Below are 22,643 nucleotides of genomic sequence, written 5' to 3' on the forward strand. Positions count from 1 at the left end.
GGAAGGAAGGGAAGGAAGGGAAGGAAGGGAAGGAAGGAAGGAAGGAAGGAAGGAAGGAAGGAAGGAAGGAAGGAAAGGAAGGAAAGGAAGAAAGAAAGAGAGAAGCAATTATAGAACAAGTAGACTTTGAATCAAGAGAGCTGGGTTTGGATCACAACTCTGCAGTTACTTGCTATTTGGGCATACTGCAATCTTGGAGAATTTCAGTTCCCTCATCTCTAAAATGAGAATAAGACCATCTCCTTCCCAAGGCTGTTGTAAAGATTACGTAAGATGATTTATGTGAAGATATATGATACATGGTGCCTGTATATAATAAATACAAGAGTTTTAAAAAGTCTGACAGCTATATCACTTCCTACACCTTTTAATTTAGTCAGTCAGTATACATCTATTAATTGAGGCCTCACAATCATCCTGTGAGAGAGAGAGCACAGGTACTGGTATCCACACTTCACAGATGAAAAAACCAAGATGAAAAAAGGCCAGAAAGGTGCAAGGGCCAGAGTGGAGCGGTCCCTGGAAGGCCAGTTACTGGCCCTATTCCCACACTGGCCTCACTCTCCATTGTCTGATAAATAGGATCCTAATGCCTTTAGGACTATTGTTCCTAAAGACACCAAAATTATAGTTTAAAACTTAAATTTTGATGACCTTTGTTTATTCACAAAAATTATTTTTATATCCTTCGTATTTCTGAAAGAAGTATTTCTCTACAGATAATGATTTTGAAAGTTTGGCCAGGTAGCATATACATAGAGAGGGATTCCCATCCCAATTAATTCTATAATTTCTTAATTTATTATTTTTTATAATGTGGGTTCATCACCCCTAAAAGCATCACTTCTTTCCATCTGTCTTACAGATAAAGTAAGAGATACATATTCCTTTTAAACTGTTGGAAGTGGTGCCTTTTTTTTTTTGCCTTCGAAGTTTTTTAATGATTCACAGCCCCTACCTCTGGGTCCTCAGCATCTATCTGGTTTAGGTGGATGTCTCCCGTTGTGAGCCACTGGAAAACAACATCCTGTTAAAAAACAGACACAGAATTAGACGCTTGGTTATTTGAGAAAACCAAGGCAAGACAAGAGAATTAAATCAATCAAGAAAAAATGATAAAGGGAAAGAGACTACATAGCAGTGTTTCAAAAAAGAGTAGCTACCCTTCTCTTGGTGAAATCATATGAAAACGTCAAAGTTTTCCTAACCCTAATGCCACTTTTACCATTGGAAATTGACCATTTATCTTAGGGCACTTTCACTTTTAACCACATGCCAAAATTTATTAAAACTTGCTCATGATCCTGAAACAACCCCTGTTTAAATGTGCCAATGACAGGGCACCTGGGTGGCTCAGATGGTTAAGCGTCTGCCTTTAGCTCAGGTCATGATCCCAGGGTCCTGGGATCGAGTCCCGCATCGGGCTCCCTGCTCAGTGGGAAGCCTGCTTCTCCCTCTGCCTCTCTCTCTCTCTGTCTCTCATGAATAAATAAATTAAAAAAAAAAAATCTTAAATGTGCCAATGACAGTCTGAACTTAAGGGTAGACTACATCTAGATGCCCCTGGAATGTGTCTAGAGACTAGAATTTCATGTGGATTCTGCAGAAACAAGATCTTAATCAATCTCTCAATACAATAACAGTGCTTAAAGCTGAAGGAATCTGTTTCATTAATGAAATAGTTCAGTGGGACCTTCTTCCTCTGGCTGGTGAGTCACAGAATCACAACAATGTCCGGCGCTGCCATGCGCCGTCTGTCATCCTTCACAAGACATGTTTCCTTCACACTATGCTGACAAGCAACTGCCGTGCCTTCCCCTATTCCCCACATCGACCAGTGACCAGTCCTGTCATAAACCCTCCCGACACCACGTGCTGGCCAGCCCCTCTCCTCATTCCCACCCTCACTACCTTCACTCAGGTCATCGTCCCCTCTTGGCTGGCTGACTCTGCCGACCTCCTAACTGGCTTCAGGTTGCATCCTCCCTCTCACCTTCCACATGCCTGACAGACGAGTCCTTCTGAAACACATATCTAACTATGCCCAAGGCTGCTGGACATTCTATAAGGGCTCTTCATAGCTTCCTGCAGAAAGTTCAAGTTTCTGGGCTTTACACATGAGGCCCTGGTTGAGCCTGCTCCTCACCTTTCCTCCAAGGTTGGCTCCCACCCCAACCTGGCAGGCTTGAAAACGTTCACCACATCCTTCTAAATTTACGTCTCTGTCTCTCACATTCTCTCAATGCACTATAAATGTTTTCAAAGCAGGGACTGTGCCTGACTCAACCTTGTATTCTTAGTGCCAGGCATATAATGGGTTCTGAGAAACTGGTTTTATTTTTTACTTTTTTATTTTTTTAAAGTTTGTTTGTTTTAGTAATCTCTACAGCCAATGTGGGGCTCAAACTCATGACGGATCAAGAGTCACATGCTCTTTTAACTGAACCAGCCGGGTGTCCCTGAAGATCTGGTTTTAAATGAATAGATGACCTTAGCAGTATTTTTTTTAATGACATGAAAATCATACACATTATACATTAATGTAATGAAAGAGAAGAACCTACCATGATTTTGCTGTTTTCTTCTTTATCCAAATATTGGTCACTGAACATGTGACATGAGCCAAGCACTGCCAGCTTCCCACCTTGGTTCTGTCGATGACAAAGCAGTATTAGACACTCAGATCCCAAAATGCACCACCTGCACCCTAGTCCCAAAAACTCATTATCAGAATCATGTGAGCAACTGTCTATACTAAGTGCCAATTCACATCAGGATTTTAATGACCTAAAAAATATCAACTATGATAGCAACTATATTCCCACCTGCTTCTCACTTTAGACACTTCTATATCCTTCTATTTGACTTTAACAAAAAGCAATGTGAATTGGTTCGACAGCATTTTCCCAGTTAACTTATAAATGAAGATTATAATCCTAAAGGAAAAAAGAATCTAAAGTCAATCTGTAAAGATATAAAGATATTTTATGAGTATCAAAAGACAGTGTTTAAGATCCAAACAGAAAATTAATCCATGAGCATGAAAAATTCACAGAAGAGGGCACCTGGGTGGCTCAGTTAGTTAAGTGTCCAACTCTTGATATTGGCTCAGATCATGATCTCAGGGTTGTGAGATCAAGTCCTGTGTCAGGCTCCGTGCCCAGCATGGTGCCTGCTTAAGATGTCTCTCTCCCTCTCTCTCTGCCCCTCCCCACTTTCCTCTCTCTCTCTCTCAAAAAAGAAAAAAAAAATTCACGAAAGAAATAACTGGTTAACAAGGAAAAAATTTAGAGGCGCCTGGGTGGCTCAGTCGTTAAGCGTCTGCCTTGGGCTCAGGTCGTGGTCCCAGGGCCCTGGGATTGAGCCCCGCATCGGGCTCCCTGCTCGGCGGGGAGCCTGCTTCTCCCTCTCCCACTCCCCCTGCTTGTGTTCCCTCTCTCGCTGTGTCTCTCTCTGTCAAATAAATAAAATCTTTAAAAAAAAAATTAATCAGTAATTAGAAAAATCAAAACAAAGTATTTTTGCCTATCAGATTAATAAATATGAAAAAGACGACTACAAACAGTGTCAGGTTTCAACGAAATAAGTTCTTTCACACATTGCTGAAGCTGTCAACGTATGCAACAAAACATATAAAACCCTATGGACAATTTTACAGTCAGAATCACAGAAAGTCAGAAATAAATTCAAATGTTCAACCACAGAACCAGTGGCTAAGAATAAGAGAACCTTCTCCAGTAGTGAAGTTATATGCTACAAAGGGTTTTCAGTAACCTGGAAGAAGGCTTCTGTCATAACATGAGGTGCTTTTTATCTTTTTAACATGAGGTTAAAAAAAAGAAGTATACCATAAATTGTACAGCCCCCCTAACTTAAAGCCCGGCGAGGCAAATAAATTAACACGAGCTGCAAGAAAGAGTAGGAGAAAATGATCAAAATGTCAGTTTTGTAAGGAGACATTCTTTTTTTCCCTTTCCTCTCTGTAATTTTCAGTTTTCCTACAATGAGCATATATTATTTTTGTAATGAGGAAAACAGTACAACATTAAAACTACAAAATGAATTCAGTTTTTCTAGCAACATCACCTATAGGAAACAGGCACAGTTGTGACGGTACTAGGAAAGAATTACTCTCCAGCCAGACAAATACACAAATTCCATAAATAAAACAAGATTTGCAAAACAAACTGTGACTTGTACCACGTTAAAAGCAAATGGTTCATAGGAAAAATAATACTATTGCTATAACATAACCATTGAAAGCACATCAGTTACTGAGAACAGAAAGTGAATTTGGTGAAATTCCACAGAAAGAGTGTTGAATGAACTCTGTTGCATTTGAACCCACATATGTAAGTAAATACAGGAAGAGGAAAGGACTTTCCTTCTTGCTGCTACCCACAGTTACATCTGTATTTTTTAATATTCTTTTTTTCCCCTACCTTATTTATTTCAAATGGACTATAGATCTTCCCTTAATCCTTTTATTCTGGACAGAGATTCTACCAGTGTCTTCAGTTTCTTTTTCCAGCTTTTGCCTATCATTTGTTCCAATTAAGTAAGAGTATATCTACTTAAGGACTGATTTGCTCCTTTGATATTAACGAGTTTTTCCTAGTAAACTAAAGACCTAGAAAGGATCATGACTAGCTCAAGAAGGCAATGGCCCTGGGCGAGGAGGCAGAACACACCCCCGAACCCTGTGCTAGCCCATCCCTGCTTCGGATGCCCTGCTCGGGCTTTTCAGGAGTATGGGAGTGGCCCCTCTAAGGCATCACTGGTTTCTCTCACAAACTTAAAAGGGACAGGTAAAAACCTCTCAAAGATTGTGTTTATAAGGCAGGACTAAATGCTTGTTAGGAGGGGCCCCTGGGTGGCTCCGTCAGTTGAGTGGCTGAGCATCTGACTCTCAATTTCAGTTCAGGTCATGATCTCAGGGTTCTGGGATCTGCCGGCGTCAGGCTCCCGTGCTCAACAAGGAGTCTACTTGAGAGTCTCTCTCTCCTTCTCCCTGTGCCCCTACCCCCACTTACATGTGCTCTCTCTCTCTAAGCAAATACATAAAATTTTTTTTTAAAAAATAATAAAAGCGGGTGGGGGGCTGGGTTAGCCTGGTGATGGGTATTAAAGAGGGCACGTACTGAATGGAGCACTGGGTGTTATACGCAAACAATCATGGAACATTACATCAAAAACTAATGATGTAATGTATGGTGATTAACATAACATAACAAAAAATAATAAAAGTAAAAAAATAATAAAAAATAAAAGATAATAAAAGCTTCTAAGGAAAAGAAAACAGGCTTTAAAGAGCTAGGCAATGAGCAGATGATAATCTCATGCGTTCTTGAAGAATTACCACAGTTAGAACAGAACTCTGTACCGAATAGATGTTCCATAAAAACCCACTGAGGAAGCTGGGTAAAATCTCTGTGCACAGTTAAAAAATAAAAAATAATAGGGGTGACTGGGTGGCTCAGTCGGTTAAGTTTCCAACTCTTGATTTCGGCTCAGGTCATGATCTCAGTGTTGTGAGATCAAGCCCCAGCCCACATCAGGCTCCATGCTAAGCATGGAGCCTGCTTGAGATTCTCCCTCTCCCTCTCTAAATAAACAAACAAACAAACAAAATACTACACTACCAGAGGCCCCTTAAGATAGTTGTCTCATTACTTTTGTGACTATAAACTGACAGTTTATATAAACCAATTATTTCCACATCTTGAATATTCTTTTTTTTTTTTTAAAGATTCTACTTATTTATTTGACAGAGACACAGCGAGAGAGGGAACACAAGCAGGGGGAGAGGGAGAGGGAGAAGCAGGCTTCCCACTGAGCAGGGAGCCCGATGTGGGGCTCAATCCCAGGACCCTGGGATCATGACCTGAGCCGAAGGCAGACATCCAACGACTGAGCCACCCAGGCGCCCCCCATCTTGAATCATTTTATACTTTAATTTTAAAACAGTATTTCCAGTTGTTTGGGAGAAACTAATTACCATAATAACTATTATGAATTTTGTCTAAATATCTTCTTTCATAAACAGGATAGATATTTATTTACTTCCTAATAAAATGAAGTCAGACCTTTGAAATATGGGAGGGAAAAGTAATACCTAAATCCCACAAAGAAAAATAGGATGTGGGGAACTAGAGAAAAACTGGGAGGTCAGCTGGTGAAGTCTAATCTTGGTAGACAAGTAAAGGTGAATTCAGCAAAACATGAATTAAAAGGCAGTGGATGGGGCACCTGGGACACGCACTCAGTTGAGCGTTCGACTCTTGATCTCAGATCTTAAGCTCAGGGTCACAAGCACAAGTCCTGAGTTGGGCAATGGATAAGTGAAGTCACAATGAGAGGGGCTATGTCCTCTGGGACCAAAATGTGGGGTCTCCAGGATGAGAACTGAGCAACTAGTCTTCTGATACGTTGCCCTGGGACAAACTAAAATAACAGCAGTACAAGTGTGTGCATTTTGGTATGGTGTGTTAACTGACCCTTTCCCTGGATGGATTCTCTTACACTGAGGGTGAGAGCCCGTAGTCATAGACGGTTATAATATAGGTAGCCTCAGGCTACCGTGGAATAGCTTTGGATTTAGAATGGTAAGAGCTAGGTTTAGGTCTTGACTCCATCGATTACTGGACAATCTGCTGTTTCCCCATAAATAAAGTGTAGTTAACTGAAATACTACCTCACTGCGCTGGTGTAAAGACCAATGAGAAAACATAAGAAACCCCTCTGGAAACAACGGTTTTTATTATTTTAATAATAAAAATAATGTATCTACCCACATCTAAGAAAGGCTGTACCTTCGAGTGATAGAAAGCCAGAATGGGTCTGTTAAGCGGGAAACAGACAGAGCCTGTGGACAGAACAGCCACTGCTGGTTTCATGACACTCAATGTGGCACCAAAAGGATAGACAAAGGTGAGAGCCCTGTAAGAAATTAAAGAAACATTCAAATTTTTTAAAAAAAAATGAATAAAAATTTTTTTGAAGATAATTTCAGTGCTTCTTGAGCAATTCAAGATCTAACACAAAGTTTTTTTTTGGGGGGGTGTCAGGAGTAAAAAACTCAAGTTTTATTATATACACATGGAGGCCCAATAATGAAATTGAGACCCAAAGAGATGACCAAGGCAGGCAGCTTTTTATACCTTTTATACAAAAACAATAAGTGTGTGAGGAATTGACAGGATAAAGAAAATAGGTATTGAGGGCTTTAGTTAGTAAGGAATTCTAAGTGGAATCTGGGCTGAGGTAGTAGATAAGTAAAAAAGTAGCAAGGTTTATTTCTATAGCTTTCTCAAATTTAAAGTCCCTACCTCTGGTGATAAGGATGTCTATTACTTTTTTATTTTTATTTAAATTCTGGTTAACATACAGTAATATTGGTTTCAGGAGTAGAATTTAGTGACTCATCACTTACATATAACACCCAGTGCTCATCATAACAAGTGCCCTCCTTAATGCCCATCCCCCACCTACCTCTCTCAATCAACCCTCAGTTTGCACTCTCTCCTTAAGAGTCTCTTATACTTGATCTTTTGGTTTTTTTAAATATTTTATTTATTTATTTGACAGCGAGAGAGGGAACACAAGCAGGGGGAGCGGGAGAGGGAGAAGCAGGCTCTCCACGGAGCAGGGAGCCAGATGTGGGACTCGACCCCAGGACCCTAGGACCATGACCTGAGCCAAAGGCAGATGCTTAACGACTGAGCCACCCAGGCGCCCTTTTATACTTGATCTTAGCCAAAAGGCCGAGAAGTGATGGAGTTTCCCTCTCTTTTTCCCCTTCCCATATGTTCATCTGTTTTGTTTCCTAAATTCCACATATGAATGAAATCATACAGTATTTGGCATTCTCTGACAGACTTATTTCACTTAGCATAATACACTCTAGCTCCATCCACGTTGGTTGCAAGTGGAAAGATTTCATTCTTTCTGATGGTTGAGCAATATTCCATTATTTATGTATGTGTATATATATGTTTATCCATACACACCATATGTTTACCCATTCATCAGTCAATAGACATTTGGGCTCTCTCCAAAGTTTGGCTATTGTTGATAATGCTGCTATAAACATCAGGGTGCATGTGCCCTTTTGAATCAGTCATTTTTGTATTCTTTGGTAAATACCTAGTAGTGCAATTGCTGGGTCTTAGGGTAGTTCTATTTTTAACTGTTTGAGGAACCTCCATACTGTTTTCCAGAGTGGCTGCACCAGTCTGCATTCCCACCAATATTTTTATAAAAGAGTTCCCTCTTCCCTGCATCCTCACCAACATCTGTTGTTTCCTGTGTTGTTAATGTTAGCCACTCTGACAGGTGTGAGGTGGTATCTCATCGCAAACACAAAACTTTAAAAAAAAAAAAAACCAACACAAAATTTTGTCTAAGCTTTGGTTTGTCAACTCAAAAATTGGTATAACTCTACCTACTAGTTTAATAAAGCACTTCAAAAATCTGAAAGCAAATTAACAACTTATAATCTATGTATAAATGATTGTAACTGGAAGAACTAAAGAAACCCCTCTGGAGGAGGAAGAAGAGGGGCCCTCATCTTAGAGCTGAACTGGAGTTACAAATGAGCCTGCTCTGTATGACAATGTCTTCCTGGTAAACATTTCCCTCTTCCTTACAGATGTGACTGGTATCATCTCCAGGAATGAATGGCTGTCATTAGAAGGCCGTGTTACCAGTCAAGCCTTATATGAATAGAGACCTGACATCGGACATTTCTACACACACCTACCTCGGCCTCCTTCCCCCATTCTATCCTAACAAACAAAGAGTATCTAGAGTGAGTCAGTCTGACCTGGGGCAATGTACTCCTAAAAAGGGTGTGGGATGGAGGGGTAAGGGTGGGGTGCAGACCCTAGGGTGTGGCCAACCCCTGCAGGAGGGGCTAAGGTTTAACTGAAAGCATCAAAATGGAGCTCTGCAAAGGTAGTTGTTTGAATAAGTGCTCTCAGAATGGAGAGAAACAGGAATCTTATAACAAAGCATAAAGTTAGAAACCGGGGGAAGGGAAGCACCCATGAAGAGCTCCCTATAAAGATAATGTGAATTTTCCTTTCTTAGACCATGAGAAAATTCTTTTTAGCTTAAGTTTAAAATGATTTCCTTCCAGTTAGTTTCCCCCTCACTTCAGTCAAGTCTCACCTACCTTCTGACTTCTGTGTCATATGGTGGGTGAAAAGGGGCACCTGCCCCACGTTCTCTATTCTCCCGTTTGAGCCCTGCCCCAGCAGTAGCCCAGGAAAGGGGACCATAGGCCATGTGTCCCAGGCCAGAAGGAGAAAGAAAGGAGCAGTTGCCATGGAGGAAGAAAAGGGATGTGGGAGAAATAGTTACATGGATGTCAGTGCACATCTTTGCCCCACACTTCTCCCCAACTGCACGCCAAGGAGATGACTCTCAAGGAGGAAGGGAGAATGGACATTCGAGTCATACGATGGAAACTGTCAGCCATTATTTATACTCCTCTATTCCTTTTATTATTACTAAGAAATCAATTAGACTGACATTTTGATAACACTAGGCATAAGGCTAAACATCCACCCAAAAACCAAAAACAGGATTTTTCCAAACTACATGTGAATGAATAAGATTGGCTGGGTGAACAGCTGGGAAAGTGTATTCCTGTACGGGCCCAAAGGCGGGAATAAGCTTAGCATTATTTGAGGAGCGGAAACAATGTCAGTGTGGCTACAGCTGAGAAACAGGAAAAGGGACATGATAGAAAATGGGCTAAATGAGACCTCAGACTTCAATAGGTCAAGCTTTTTCAAAACACAAAGCAGGACTAGTTCTCCACATCTCAAAGCCCACCCAGAAACTACTGCTTCCAGGATGACCTAGGAAACAACCAGCCATTTGCTCTTCACAATTACTAAGGACTTAATTAACACAATAGCAGGTAAGGTACTATGCCATGTAACTTAAAAAGCACTTTTACAAGTATGGCCTCACTGGAGTTTCCAACAACTTTGTAAGATTCATATTGTCTCCATTACACAGACTCAGAAACAGAAACCAAGAGTAACTTGCCTGGGACACCCTGCAAGTAAGAAATGAAAATAAAAACTTCTGGGATGCCTGGGTGGCTCACTCAGTTAAGCAGTTGCCGTCAGCTCAGGTCATGATCCCAGGGTCCTGGGATGGAGCCCCACATCGGGCTCCTTGCTCACCGGGGAGTCTGCTTCTCCTTCTGCCTACCGCTTCCCCTGCTTGTGCTCTCTCTCTCTCATTCTCTCAAATAAATAAATAAAATCATAAATAGATTTTATTTATTTATTTGAGAGAGAGAGAATGAGAGAGAGCATGAGAGGGGGAGGGTCAGAGGGAGAAGCAGACTCCCTGCTGAGCAAGGAGCCCAATGTGGGACTCGATCCTGGGACTCCTAAATAAATAAAATCTTAAAAAAAAAAAGAAAAAAAAGCCCTTCTACTCCAAGTCCACAGTTCTTTCACCTACACCAACTGGATAAGCTGACACAAAGCTTAAGAATTATATTATGAGAAGTGGGAGGATGGGTGACACAGGTGATGGGGATTAAAGAGGACACTTATCATGAAGAACACCAAGGAATGTACAGAAGCGTTGAATCACTATATTGCACACCTGAAACTAATGTTAACACTGTATGTTAATTATACTGGAATTAAAATTAAAAACTTAATTTAAAAAAAAGAGTTAGGGGCGCCTGGGTGGCTCAGTGATTAAGCGTCTGCCTTCGGCTCAGGTCATGGTCCCAGGGTCCTGGGATCGAGCCCCGCATCGGGCTCCCTGCTCCGCGGGAAGCCTGCTTCTCCCTCTCTCACTCCCTCTGCTTGTGTTCCCTCTCTCGCTGTGTCTCTCTCTGTCAAATAAATAAAAAAAATCTTAAAAAAATAAAATAAAAAAAGAGTTAGATTGGGCTCCACACTGGGCATGGAGCCTACTTTATAAATAAATAATAAATACATACATATATACATACATAAACACACAAATAAAGATTATGATTCTTAAATGTCAAAAATGTTGGTTCTATGATGTATGTTGCCATACGTTTGTCCCTTTTATGACTTTACCTTGGTTTCATCCTAAGAAAGGTCTCCCCTACTCTAAGGTTTATAAAATATTCACCTATTTTTTTTAGTACTTTTATGGTTTCATTTTTTTAACATTTAAAATTTTAATCCATCTGAAATATATGAGTGTGATGCAAAAATGGAAATGTTTTTTCAAATGGTTAGCCACAATTATGCCATCTATTTCCCAATAATTTGAAATGTCACTTTTACTATAAACCAATAATCCTCACTTTTCATACATATTGAGTCCGATTCTAATTTATTTATTTCTCACTATTTCTGCATTAGTACTACATTATTTTCATTACTAGAGTTTTATAATATGCTTTAATTATGTAAAACATTCAACTCCTATGAGGTGAAATACCTCAAAGGAGAAAGGTAAACCAGAAAAAATATTTACAACACAAGGAGGTCTTATAAATGAATAAGAAAAGATAAACCATCAATAGAAAAATGGGCAAAAAGTAGTGAACAGGAAATTCACAGAAGAAATACAATCAGCCAATAGGCTTTAAAGGCTATCCCACTCAGTAGTAATCAAAGAAATGCAAATTAAAATAAAGAGATAGATAGCATTTTCACTAGAATACTCCACTCTGGCAAGAGAGGAAAAAGGAGCATGTTCATAGGACAGTAAGTGCTACAAACTAACTGGAGGGCAATTTAGCAATGTACCACATTTGGCAATGCAACAACTGGAAAATTTTTGTTTTGTTTTGTTTTAAAGATTTTATTTATTTATTTGACAGAGAGAAAGAGATAGCGAGAGAGGGAACACATGCAGGGGGAGTGGGAGAGGGAGAAACAGGCTTTCCGCGGAGCAGGGAGCCTGATGTAGGGGCTCCATCCCAGGACCCTGGGATCATGACAGGAGCCAAAGGCAGACGCTTAACGACTGAGCCACCCAGGCGCCCCTGGAAAACTTTTGACCCAGAGATTCTAATGCTAAGAATCTAGCCTTGCTAAAATATTAGCAAAAATGCACAAAAACTGCATGTACAAAGACATTCACTACGAGCTTTATTTATAGTAACAAGTATAAAATTGTTTATAATAACATGGAGCAGAAGTTAAGAGTATAGGCCCTGGAACAGACTGCTTGGGTTTGAAACCAAGTTCTGACACTTATTAGTCATGGGACCTTGGGCAATTAACCTCTCTGTTATCTCATATATAACCTTAGTGTGTTGCTGTGATGATTAAATGAGGTAAAAATGCCTCTCTCTCTCTCACACGCACACACACACAAATGCCTGTCATATAGTAAGTGCTCAATAAATGTTAGATTTAACTATTAAAACAAAATATCATAAATGACCTCAATGTTCAACAATAGGAGATTGGTTAGGTAAACTGGGATAATTCCAATTTAATCTAGTCATTTAAAAGGATATGGTGCCTATCTATATTTTTATATATGAAAAAAAATCTAGAAATCTAAATACCATATTGTTAAGAATAATTATCTTTGGGGAAAAGGGCATACATTTATAGTGGAGGACTTCTATTTTCTTCCTTTTGAACTGCTCAAATTGGTTTTTTTGGTGAGAATGACTTTTATAATCAGAAATGATAACTCTTCACTTTGAAAAAGGAAACTCTTCAAAATGACAAATGTACCCTCTTTACGCAGCCTCAGAAAACACACTCACTGGGCATTGTTTCCACTGCTTTCCTCATCAATGATTCCAGGCACGGCCTTCCCTGCAGCTCGGCTAATTTCCCTTGAAGAAAAAAAATTAAATCTAGTAAACCAAAAAAATTTAGGAATTTCATACTCCATTCATTAATAGTATGAACTAACTGCAAGGACTTTGCAGACTTATTCAAAATATAATTCTTAAAACTTAAATAAAGGTACACCTACACACCTACACCTCTTCGTGTAGCTTGCAAAAGTTAACATTTAAATATGAGGATCAGGGGCACCTGGGTGGCTCAGTCATTAAGCATCTGCCTTCGGCTCGGGTCATGGTCCCAGGGTCCTGGGATCTAGCCCCTCATCGGGCTCCCTGCTCCACCCGAAGCCTGCTTCTCCCTCTCCCACTCCCCCTGCTTGTTTTCCCTCTCTCTCTCTGTCTCTCTCTGTCAAATAAATAAAATCTTTAAAAATAAATAAATAAATATGAGGATCAGTTCTTCTTTCCTGAGTCCTGAAAAAGGATCAATATTCTAGACTAGACCCACATTCTAGTCCTATACTCTAGACTCCGTATCATCAGACCCAGCAGGGTGTCTGGCATATAGCAAATTCAAGTGTGGAATGAGTAACCTTTTTTTTTTTAAAGATTTTATTTATTTATTTTGACAGAGAGAGACACAGCGAGAGAGGGCGAAGCAGGCCTCCCACTGAGCAGGGAACCCGATGTGGGGCTGGATCCCAGGACCCCTGGGATCATGACCCACGCCGAAGGCAGACACTTAACAACTGAGCCACCCAGGCGCCCCAAGGAATGAATAATTTTGAATATAGGGAAAAGCTCACAGAGAGGGCACCTGATGTTGCTTCTCTCATGCATTCATTTCCCACTTCTCCAAAGCCCCTAATTTATCCTTTAAGATCCAGTGAAACAGAAAAAACTGACTTCATCCCAGGCTCCAGGGGTAGAGAATATGACCTAGCTATACCACCATCAGGGCATTCTATGCCCTCTGCCACGGTGCCCAGTTCAGGATGGGCATGTGGCCTAGGCCAGCTCAAACAGCAAATCTCGGGACTACTCTTGCTGGGAATGCTGGGACCAAGGCAGGCTCTCTTGCCCTAGATGGTGAGGCATGCAGATATAAATTTGGGAATTGCTAAAACTATTCAGCCCATACACACAGGAGAGCAGAGCCAAGAGAACTATAGAGCAATGGAACTGGGGCTCTGACAACATCATGAATTTTCAGTTAATCCACACCCAAAGCCTGCCCTATTTCTGGGGTTTTCAATTACATGAATCAATAAAATCTCTTTCTTGTTTCATCCCATTGAGAGACTAGGGTCTTCTGTGCTTGCAATTGAACACATGCTGACAAAAAGGTGAATGTGGAATAAGGTTTCAAAAGATGGGAGGAATATAATTTGAGGAATGAGAAGTAATATAATAAAATAAATTACAATATAGTAAAATAAAACAAAAGAGCAAGAAAGGAAGAAAGGCCAGTGAAAAGAATGTGTGAGAAGAGACGAGAGAAGATAGGAATCATTTGTAAAAACATTTCTGTTTTCAACACGCTTACCTATTCAGGACTCCGTTGGAAACTAGAGCTTCTTTAGGATGGAAATATTTATAATATACATTTCTAACCACAGCATCTTTAAGGGGAAAAGAGAGGAAGTTGCATCTTAGATTAGAAATAGGTTTGATATTATAGACACATATAAACTTTGACCTGTAAGGAACCCTAGAACTCTGTTCCAATTCCTCCCATTTTATACATGGAAGAAGCCTAGCCCCAGAAGGCTCAGGACCATGCACCCTCAGCCCAGGGCTCTTTCCATTGTACTATTAGGTCCAGAGGGCTACAACATGAATAATAAATAGGAAAAAACAGCCTCTACTAAAATAACAATAATAATAAATTACCATTATTAACCATGATTCCATATTCTTCTAGAAGAAAGTTAATATTGGTGTCAAATCTGGATTCCCCACCTTCTCCTAGCATCACAAGGATATCACCGCCGCCATCAAGGTATTTCTTCAGGACTTCAAACTACACAAAGGAAAAAAACAATCTATGAATACACCCCAAAGACTTTTGTCCAAAGTACTATGAATAAGACCTTAGCTACCTGAAAAATAAACAACTCTATAAGGCACTTAAGTATAAATGTATATAAGATAATATAAAATTACTCTCTACATAGGATTTCCAAGCTTGTCTTTAAGCATAAAGTTCCAAAATACTCAAACTGAATTGACATTTTCCACACTGACTATCTGGAAAGAAACCAAAAGTGGAAACCATTAGCTAAAGGAAGCTCACAGGTCATTGAGCAGCAGCGCCGGTCTCAGCCTAGAGGAGACAGAATCAGCCCTGGTTGAAAATGATTGCTCCAGACCATACCCTCCCCTCACTGCCAGCCATGGACATCAGGATGAAGGCATTGCATTGCATACCACTCCCAGGGAGGAATTCTGTTCCAGTCGTTGACTGATCAAGCCATAGTGAGAAGAAACGCATGTTATCTGCTTATCTCCTGGGAGCCTCTCTCTTGCATTCCCAAAGCTGGGGAGGGAAGAAAAATCTAGCACTGGTCTTGTTGACCCAGCCTGAGAAAACCCGGGGTGAGTGGTCTAAACCAACAGTCTCTCAACTTTTTCTCAAGCACCCCGTAAGAAAATGTGAACACGCACTCTGGTATGTACATAAAGTACGTATATTTATATCATTATAAAACATCCTCCCAAAAAGGGAAATTTTCAAGGATAATAAAGATATGACAAATACAATTTCCTTCTGGCACCTCAGTGATTCACCACATACATCCCACTTTGGAAACCACTGGCTTAGCCCAGCTCTGCAAGAGCAAGGCCTCTTGCTCTTGGACACTCCCTAGATGTCCTTCTCTCCTCCAGCCCCCTAAATATAGAAAACATTATGCAACAATTAACATCACCGAGGGGGTTTGCTCCCAAATGAGACATAACTTCACAGATGCTGGACTCTCCACAAGACTGTCCGACTCATGGGGATCCTACACACATATTTTTAGCCTTTGTTTCAAAATGTCAAACATAAAGAAGTGCTCTAGTGTATGTACTACTAACGCTCACGTGTTAGCAAACCGAAATATATTCTTCTAGTGCCTATATGCCCAAACACTGACAATTTGAAGTACACATATTCTTTCATAAGTCATCTTCCTTTAACTTCTTTACATTACAGTTAAGACATCTTTTTTTTTTTTTGAATGGTGGTGGGTTATAATATCTGGCCTTCTTAATTCAGAATAAAGGTACATTTATAATATAGATATGGGTGCCTGGGTGGCTCAGTCGATTAGGCATCTGACTCTTGGTTTCGGCTCAGGTCGTGATCTCAGGGTCGTGGGATTGAGCCCCACATCAGGCTCTGTGCTCAGCATGAAGTATGCTTGAGATTCTCTCCCTCTCCCTACGTCCCTCCCCCCATTCACACGTGCTCTCTCTCTCTCTCTCCCAAATAAAATAAATAAAATCTTAAAAAAAATAATGCAGACAGATGTTGAGCTGACCGAGTTGGGAAGCATGGTCTGGGCCAACTGGTGGTAAGTGAATACCACCACCAAGCAAATGTGTAAGCCAATGAGCTGAGGTAGGAACAAAGAAAAACCAAATTCAGTCTAGCTTCTAGCTTGATTCTCACATCTAGTATCAGACATATGATTTGAGTGGTTTAGACCACTCACCCCGGGTTTTCTCAGGCTGGGTCAACAAGACCAGTGCTAGATTTTTCTTCCCTCCCCAGCTTTGGGAATGCAAGAGAGAGGCTCCCAGGAGATAAGCAGTCTTGTCATAGAAGTTTCTGGAGGACAACATCAAAGAGGGATCATACAGTCTATGAGGGGTGAACTGACCCCTTTACTGGTCCTAGGAGGCCAGCAACAGGGCCGAGGAAGGCAGCGATCTCTGCCTGGAGGAAGACCTCTGCTAACCATCTGGATCAGCTTAATGGAAGAATAAAAACACAAGGGAATGTTGGTTCTTAGAAAGAAGTTAAAAGTTTTTCTGCCTTTCCTTCCCACCTCACCCCACCTCTAAAGAGAAGGCAGGGTGCAGGGGATGGTCTGGTGGGAGAACATTTTATTAGGCTAAATATGCCTCTCAAGGGATTCTATCTTTTGAAAGCCACTGCCTTCCATCCCTAAGAGCCTGAAGTAAGGTTTGACCCAGTGCCTGTTCCCTGTTGGGAAAAGGACCAGGCACTGGTCTCAGGTGCCCTGGCTTTTCTGAGGCTGCTTGTTCCTCAGCAAAGACCTGATCACCTCTCTCTTTGTCTTCGCTAGGCAGAGAAGGGAGGTAGCAGGGGAGAAACTACTGGAGTGTGAGGCTAAAAACCAACAAAGAATATGGTATTCCTTCACATGTCACTGCCCACTGTGTGTACCTTTCCCTCAGGGTCTCATTGGGTGGGGGCAGCTGGCCAACTCCATGTTCCTAATAGGAATTCCTGCTCCTTCTCTCATTAACTTGATCAAACAGTTATGTCTCTCAACATGCCCTTCTCAGATAAGAAGGTGGCCTTGCAGTCAGGTCAACAAAAAAAAAAACGAACAATAGAAATGCTTCCCTGTAGACCTCCTCCCTGTGTCCTCACCCAAAGTCAGAGCAGAAGACCATGGACTGCCCCAGTCTAAGGACCACACCAGTTCCACCCTGCCTCAACCTCCCTACTCCCCACAACCCTCCCTAAGCACCAAAGGGCTTGCAAGTTTCTATGAGAAGAGCTCTTGCTGTGTTCTGGGATTTCTGTTTAGTACACATTACATTTACCATCTTAACCATTTTTAAGTGTGCAGTTCGGTAGTTCAGTACATTCACGTTACTGTGGTGCAATGGACCACCACCATCCATCTCCAGAATTCTTTTCATCTTGCAAAACTGAAGCTCAATACCTATTAAACAACTCCTCATTTCCTTCCTCACTCTAGCCCCTGGCAACCACGATTCTAACTTCATATGAATTTGATTACTCTAGGTACATCATATAAATGAAATCATGTAGCACTGGTCTTTTTGTAATTGGCTTCTTTCATTTAGCATAACGTCCTCAATATACACCCATGTTGTAGCATGTATCAGAATTACCTATCTTTTTAAGGCTGAATAATAATTTACTGTATGTATATACCACATTTTGTTTATCCATTCATCTGTTGGTAGACTTGGGTTGCTCCTACTTTTGGCTATTGTGAATAATGCTGCTATAAACATGAATGTACAAATATCTCTTTGAGATTCTGCTTTCAGTTCTTTTGGATATATATCTAGAAGTCAGATTGTTGGATCATATGATAATTCTATTTTAAATTTTTTGAGGAACTGCCATTCTGTTTTACATAATGGCTGCACACACATATTTTCCCTTTCCACCAACAGTGCACATGGGTTCCAATTTCTCTACATCTTTGCCAATACTTGTGTTCTGGGTTCCACATTTATCATTCTTTGTCTATTCTACGAAATAGGATAAAAAATAGCTTCATTTTAAAAGGAATTTCCCCTCTGCATCGGGCTCCCTGCTCAGCGGGGAGCCTGCTTCTCCCTCTCTCTCTGTCTGCTGCTCCTCCTGCTTGTGCTCTCTCTCTGTCAAATAAATAAATAAAATCTTAAAAAATAAGTAAATAAATAAAAGGAATTTTCCCATTTTCAAAGCAAAAATATGGCAAACAGGTATGGCTAGTATTTCATTAGCCTCAACTATGTGTCTGGCACTTTACATACATTATCTCAGTTAATGATCATAACTCCATGATGAAGAAAAAGAAAGGGAAGTGATTACCTTAAGGCAACACAGTGTATGGTGAAGAGGGATTTAAATCCAGAATTTCAGAGCCCAAGCACCTAACCATCTTATCGTATTTCTTCTTTTTGGATATTTCTTACCTCAGCTGCAGTAAATTTTTCCCTTGGCCCAGCTGTAATCCACAGTTTCACCCCAATTAGCTTCTCAGATGTGATTTCATCTTTTAAGCTAGAAATAATGATTTTTAAAGTGTTAGATCCATAATTCAAGCCAATTTAGGAATTATTTTAGCCTCTAGACTACATGGAACCAGAGACCACAGAAGCCCAGCGATGAAGGGATTTAGAGGTACGTGGTACAGCCTCTCTCCCAAAGTAAGAATCCCCTCTATAGGCTTGTCCCCAGATCAGCCTCTGCTCAAATACTTCCTATAGGCCAAGAAGTCCAAATCAAACCACACAAGAGTATAAAGAGTCCTCCAACTGCTAATTCAATCAGCTCTGCTATTAGCTGGTATGATTACATATCCTTACCCATTAAGAAAAACCATTTACACACACACAAAGACAGAGAGGTATTCTCATCTTTCCTTTCCCTAAACTGAAGTACTCACCCAAGTTAAAGTATGGAGAAAGACTCTAACCTCTTAAAAAGTTGTATATGTATAATTAGAATAATATTTTGATTTGTGATTTGGGAGACAATATGCCAATTGCCAATTTTCAAAAGAAATGTTTTTATAATCATTTAGTTACTTCTGAATGATCCTTAAATTGAACTCCTCCTACCTAAACAACTGCTTACATAAGAAAATAAAGACTTTCCAATTATTACCAGCAGGCTATTGTTATCACCTAGAAGGGAAAACAATATACATGGTCACCTCTGAATCTTCCAATTACTCCGAAGTCTTTTCTGCAAGGATTTATAGCCATTGTTGGTGGTAAATACTTCTTTTTTGGATGCATTGAAAAGAATGGTGCTCCGAAGCTCTTTCTCCATGGTTACCTTATGGAAAAAAAGAAGAGATCAGAAAAAGGGAAACAAACAATATTCCAAGAGACCCTAAATTGAATAGTCTTCTAATTTATCAAGAGAGGGCATACAGCTGCAACCTAGCTATGAAATCCCTATGATTCTCAAAGGTTGCAAGTGAAATGCATAATCACAGCCACAGAAATATAAGGCCAACTCTGGCTTTTGCCTATTTCTTTTTTTTTCTTCTTTTTTTATTTATTTGACAGCGAGAGATAGCGAGAGCAGGTACACAAGCAGGGGGAGTGGGAGAGGGAGAAGCGGGCTTCCTGCCAAGCAAGGAACCCATCCCAGGACCCTGGGACCATGACCTGAGCTGAAGGCAGACGCTTAACGACTGAGCCACCCAGGCGCCCCAGTGCCTCCTGTTTCTTGCCCTGGCCTTCCCACCATACTATTCTCATAACCCTGCCCTGTCATCACCCTATCTTTATGCCCTTAGACCATGTTTCCCACTTGATTTCTCACTGCTAACTACTGTTAAGTGTGGGGCACAGTCTTCTAGATTCTTTTTATACATAACTTACAATTTTTTTATGATATAGGATCCTATAATATGCATTATTCTGCAACACACTTTTTTAACCTAACCTTTTATCTTTCCATGTCAGTACACATGGATCTACCACATTTTTTTAAAACTGCTACACAATATTGCATTTATGGATGTAACATAATTTAACCAATCATACAGATGAACATATTTTTTTCATAATTTTTGCTAGTAAAACAATGCTACAAACATTATCTTTTTTTTTTTTTAAGATTTTATTTACTTATTTAACTGACAGAGAGACAGTGAGAGAGAGGACACAAGCAGGGGGAGTGGGAGAGGGAGAAGCAGGCTTCCCGCCGAGCAGGGAGCCCGATGTGGGGCTCGGTCATGACCTGAGCCGAAGGCAGTCACTTAACCAACTGAGCCACCCAGGTGCCCCTACAAACATTATCCTTAAACATGATGTTTTTCTGCACTATCCCTATTTGTAGACTAAGTTCCTACCCGTTGAATGGCTAAGTAAATTATTTCCAAATTGCCTTCCAAAAATTGTATTTTTTACTTCCATTAATACTAATGTATTTGTTTGTAAATAATCCTATTTCCAATCTTTTTCATCTTTGCTAGTAAAATGAGCAAAAAAAAGAAGTCCCCACTGTTTTAATTTGCACTTTGACATTAGTAAGATGGCTATCTTTCTCTGTGTGTATCAGCCACTTGTATTTCTTCTGATTTTCTTGCTCATGTACTCTGTTCATTTTTCTACTGGGTTTAATATTTTTCTACCTGATCATTAAATACTTTCATAAATGTACTTGTCTTTAGACTTAGCTTCTAGTAGCTTTTTGGGTTTGGTTTGGTGGAATTTTTCAGGATATACAGAAAGTTTTAAATTTTACAGAGTCGAAAGTATTCATCTTTTCCTTTCTGGCTTGTGGATTGCATGACATATTTACAAGAGTTTTTGCTGTGCCAAGATTACAAATACATACAACAATGCTTTCTTCCAGTACTTTGTTATGTTGGTTTTTAAGATTTAAATTTTGGCCTATTTGTAACTTATTTTAGTGATCAAAATGAGACTCATTATTTATTTTTTTTTATTACTAGAAAGCTGCCAGGCACCAAACCACCTTTTCTTCTTTTTTTAAAGACTTTATTTACTTATTTGACAGAGAGAGAGAGAGAGAGAGCACAAGCAGGGGGAGCGGCAGGCAGAGGGAGAGGGAGAAGTAAGGCTTCCCGTGGAGGAGGGAGCCTGTCACAGGGGGCTCAACCCCAGGATCCCAGGATCATGACCTAAGCAAAAGGCAGACACCTAACCAACTGAGCCACCCAGGCACCCCCAAACTACCTTTTCAATGCTGATTTGAAAGACCACCTTGATGGGGCGCCTGGGTGGCTCAGTCGTTAAGTGTCTGCCTTCAGCTCAGGTCATGGTCCCAGGGTCCTGGGATCGAGCCCCGCATGGGGCTCCCTGCTCAGCGGGAAGCCTGCTTCTCCCTCTCCCACCGCTCATGTTCCCACTCTCGCTGTCAAATAAATAAATAAAATCTTAAAAAAAAAAAAAAAGCGCCCACCTTGACTACATAATAAATTCCCATAGGTATCTGTATTTGGATCTGTTCTGAATTCCATTACGTTCTATCTGCATGCAAGTTCCTGCTCAGTTCCATACTATTTTAATTACAACTTTATACTATCTGGTGATGCTGCAGAGCTAATCTTCCTTATTGTCCTTACTTTTTAGAATTTTCCCGCCTAGCCTCACATATTTCCTTTTTATTCCAGTTGAACTTTAAAGTCATTTTCTCATCTTAAAAAAAAAAAAGGCTCATGATCACAGCGCCACTCTCTTTTCACGTTCCAACCATCCGTGTATACGCTTGTCTTCCCAATGTGTACATACAATATTGTACCCAGCTTTTCCCACTTTCCTAAAAGAAAAGCGTTCATGGTTAGGTTCGTGGTTGTACGCTCTCTTTCGTGGTTATGCCATAATGAACTCAACCACCGCAAGGCCATGGGCGTCTTTTCAATGATTTTGCCATCACAAACACACTGGAATTTACATACTTCTGCTTTTGCCATTATTTTTGCTGTAGGACAAATTCCTAGGAGCACGATTCCTGGGAAAAGGGTTTGAGACTAGATGTTACGATTCTTCGTCCAGTGATCTTTCAAACTCAGCAAGACGACTACAAATCCGCTCAGTCGCAGGCGACGGGGATTCGAACCCAGTGCGACGTTCGGGATCCGGGCCTACACCCGCGGCCCCAGTTTACTTTACCCTCATGAATCTCGATTTTCCGCAAGACTGGCCCAGAGGCCTCAGGAACAGGCCGGCGAGGCCCTCGCCTGCTCCCAGGCCGCCCCAACGGCCCGGCCGGCTCATCACGGTCGGAGTCCTTCTTACCTGAGGCCCAATGACCACCATCTTCACCTGACACCACCCCGCATCCAGCGGCCAGGTATCCAAGGCCTCTTAGCAACGGCGCTGGTGAGGCGGCGCGCCGGGCAGGGGTGCCCTGGGCCGTGGACCTACCCCCGGAGCAACGTGATGACGGCTGAACGGAAGGCGCCTT

General features: G+C 40.9%; 1 protein-coding gene across 4 annotated transcripts in view; it reads right to left on the bottom strand.

Annotated features, from left to right (window-relative positions):
• IFT52 (intraflagellar transport 52) overlaps nucleotides 1-22,643 on the bottom strand; it is a 42,090-nt gene extending 19,447 nt beyond the window's left edge. The window contains exons 1-9 of one of the 4 annotated variants that reach the window (XM_025875448.2): nucleotides 22,475-22,643; nucleotides 19,411-19,535; nucleotides 18,668-18,755; nucleotides 14,663-14,792; nucleotides 14,316-14,391; nucleotides 12,743-12,814; nucleotides 6,813-6,939; nucleotides 2,565-2,651; nucleotides 959-1,027 (exon numbers count right to left, since the gene is read on the bottom strand). In XM_025875448.2, the coding sequence (XP_025731233.1) occupies nucleotides 959-1,027; nucleotides 2,565-2,651; nucleotides 6,813-6,939; nucleotides 12,743-12,814; nucleotides 14,316-14,391; nucleotides 14,663-14,792; nucleotides 18,668-18,755; nucleotides 19,411-19,535; nucleotides 22,475-22,495 (795 nt within the window). In that variant the 5' untranslated portion in view covers nucleotides 22,496-22,643. Of the gene's footprint in view, nucleotides 1-958; nucleotides 1,028-2,564; nucleotides 2,652-6,812; nucleotides 6,940-12,742; nucleotides 12,815-14,315; nucleotides 14,392-14,662; nucleotides 14,793-18,667; nucleotides 18,756-19,410; nucleotides 19,538-22,474 lie in introns of those variants that run through there. The other 3 variants (XM_025875449.2, XM_073880399.1, XM_073880400.1) reach the window with 3 other exon arrangements.

Source organism: Callorhinus ursinus, unplaced genomic scaffold (genome assembly GCF_003265705.2).
Source record: "Callorhinus ursinus isolate GAN/ISIS: 27379988/994484 unplaced genomic scaffold, GSC_fseal_2.0 scaffold38, whole genome shotgun sequence".
NCBI lineage: Eukaryota > Metazoa > Chordata > Mammalia > Carnivora > Otariidae > Callorhinus > Callorhinus ursinus.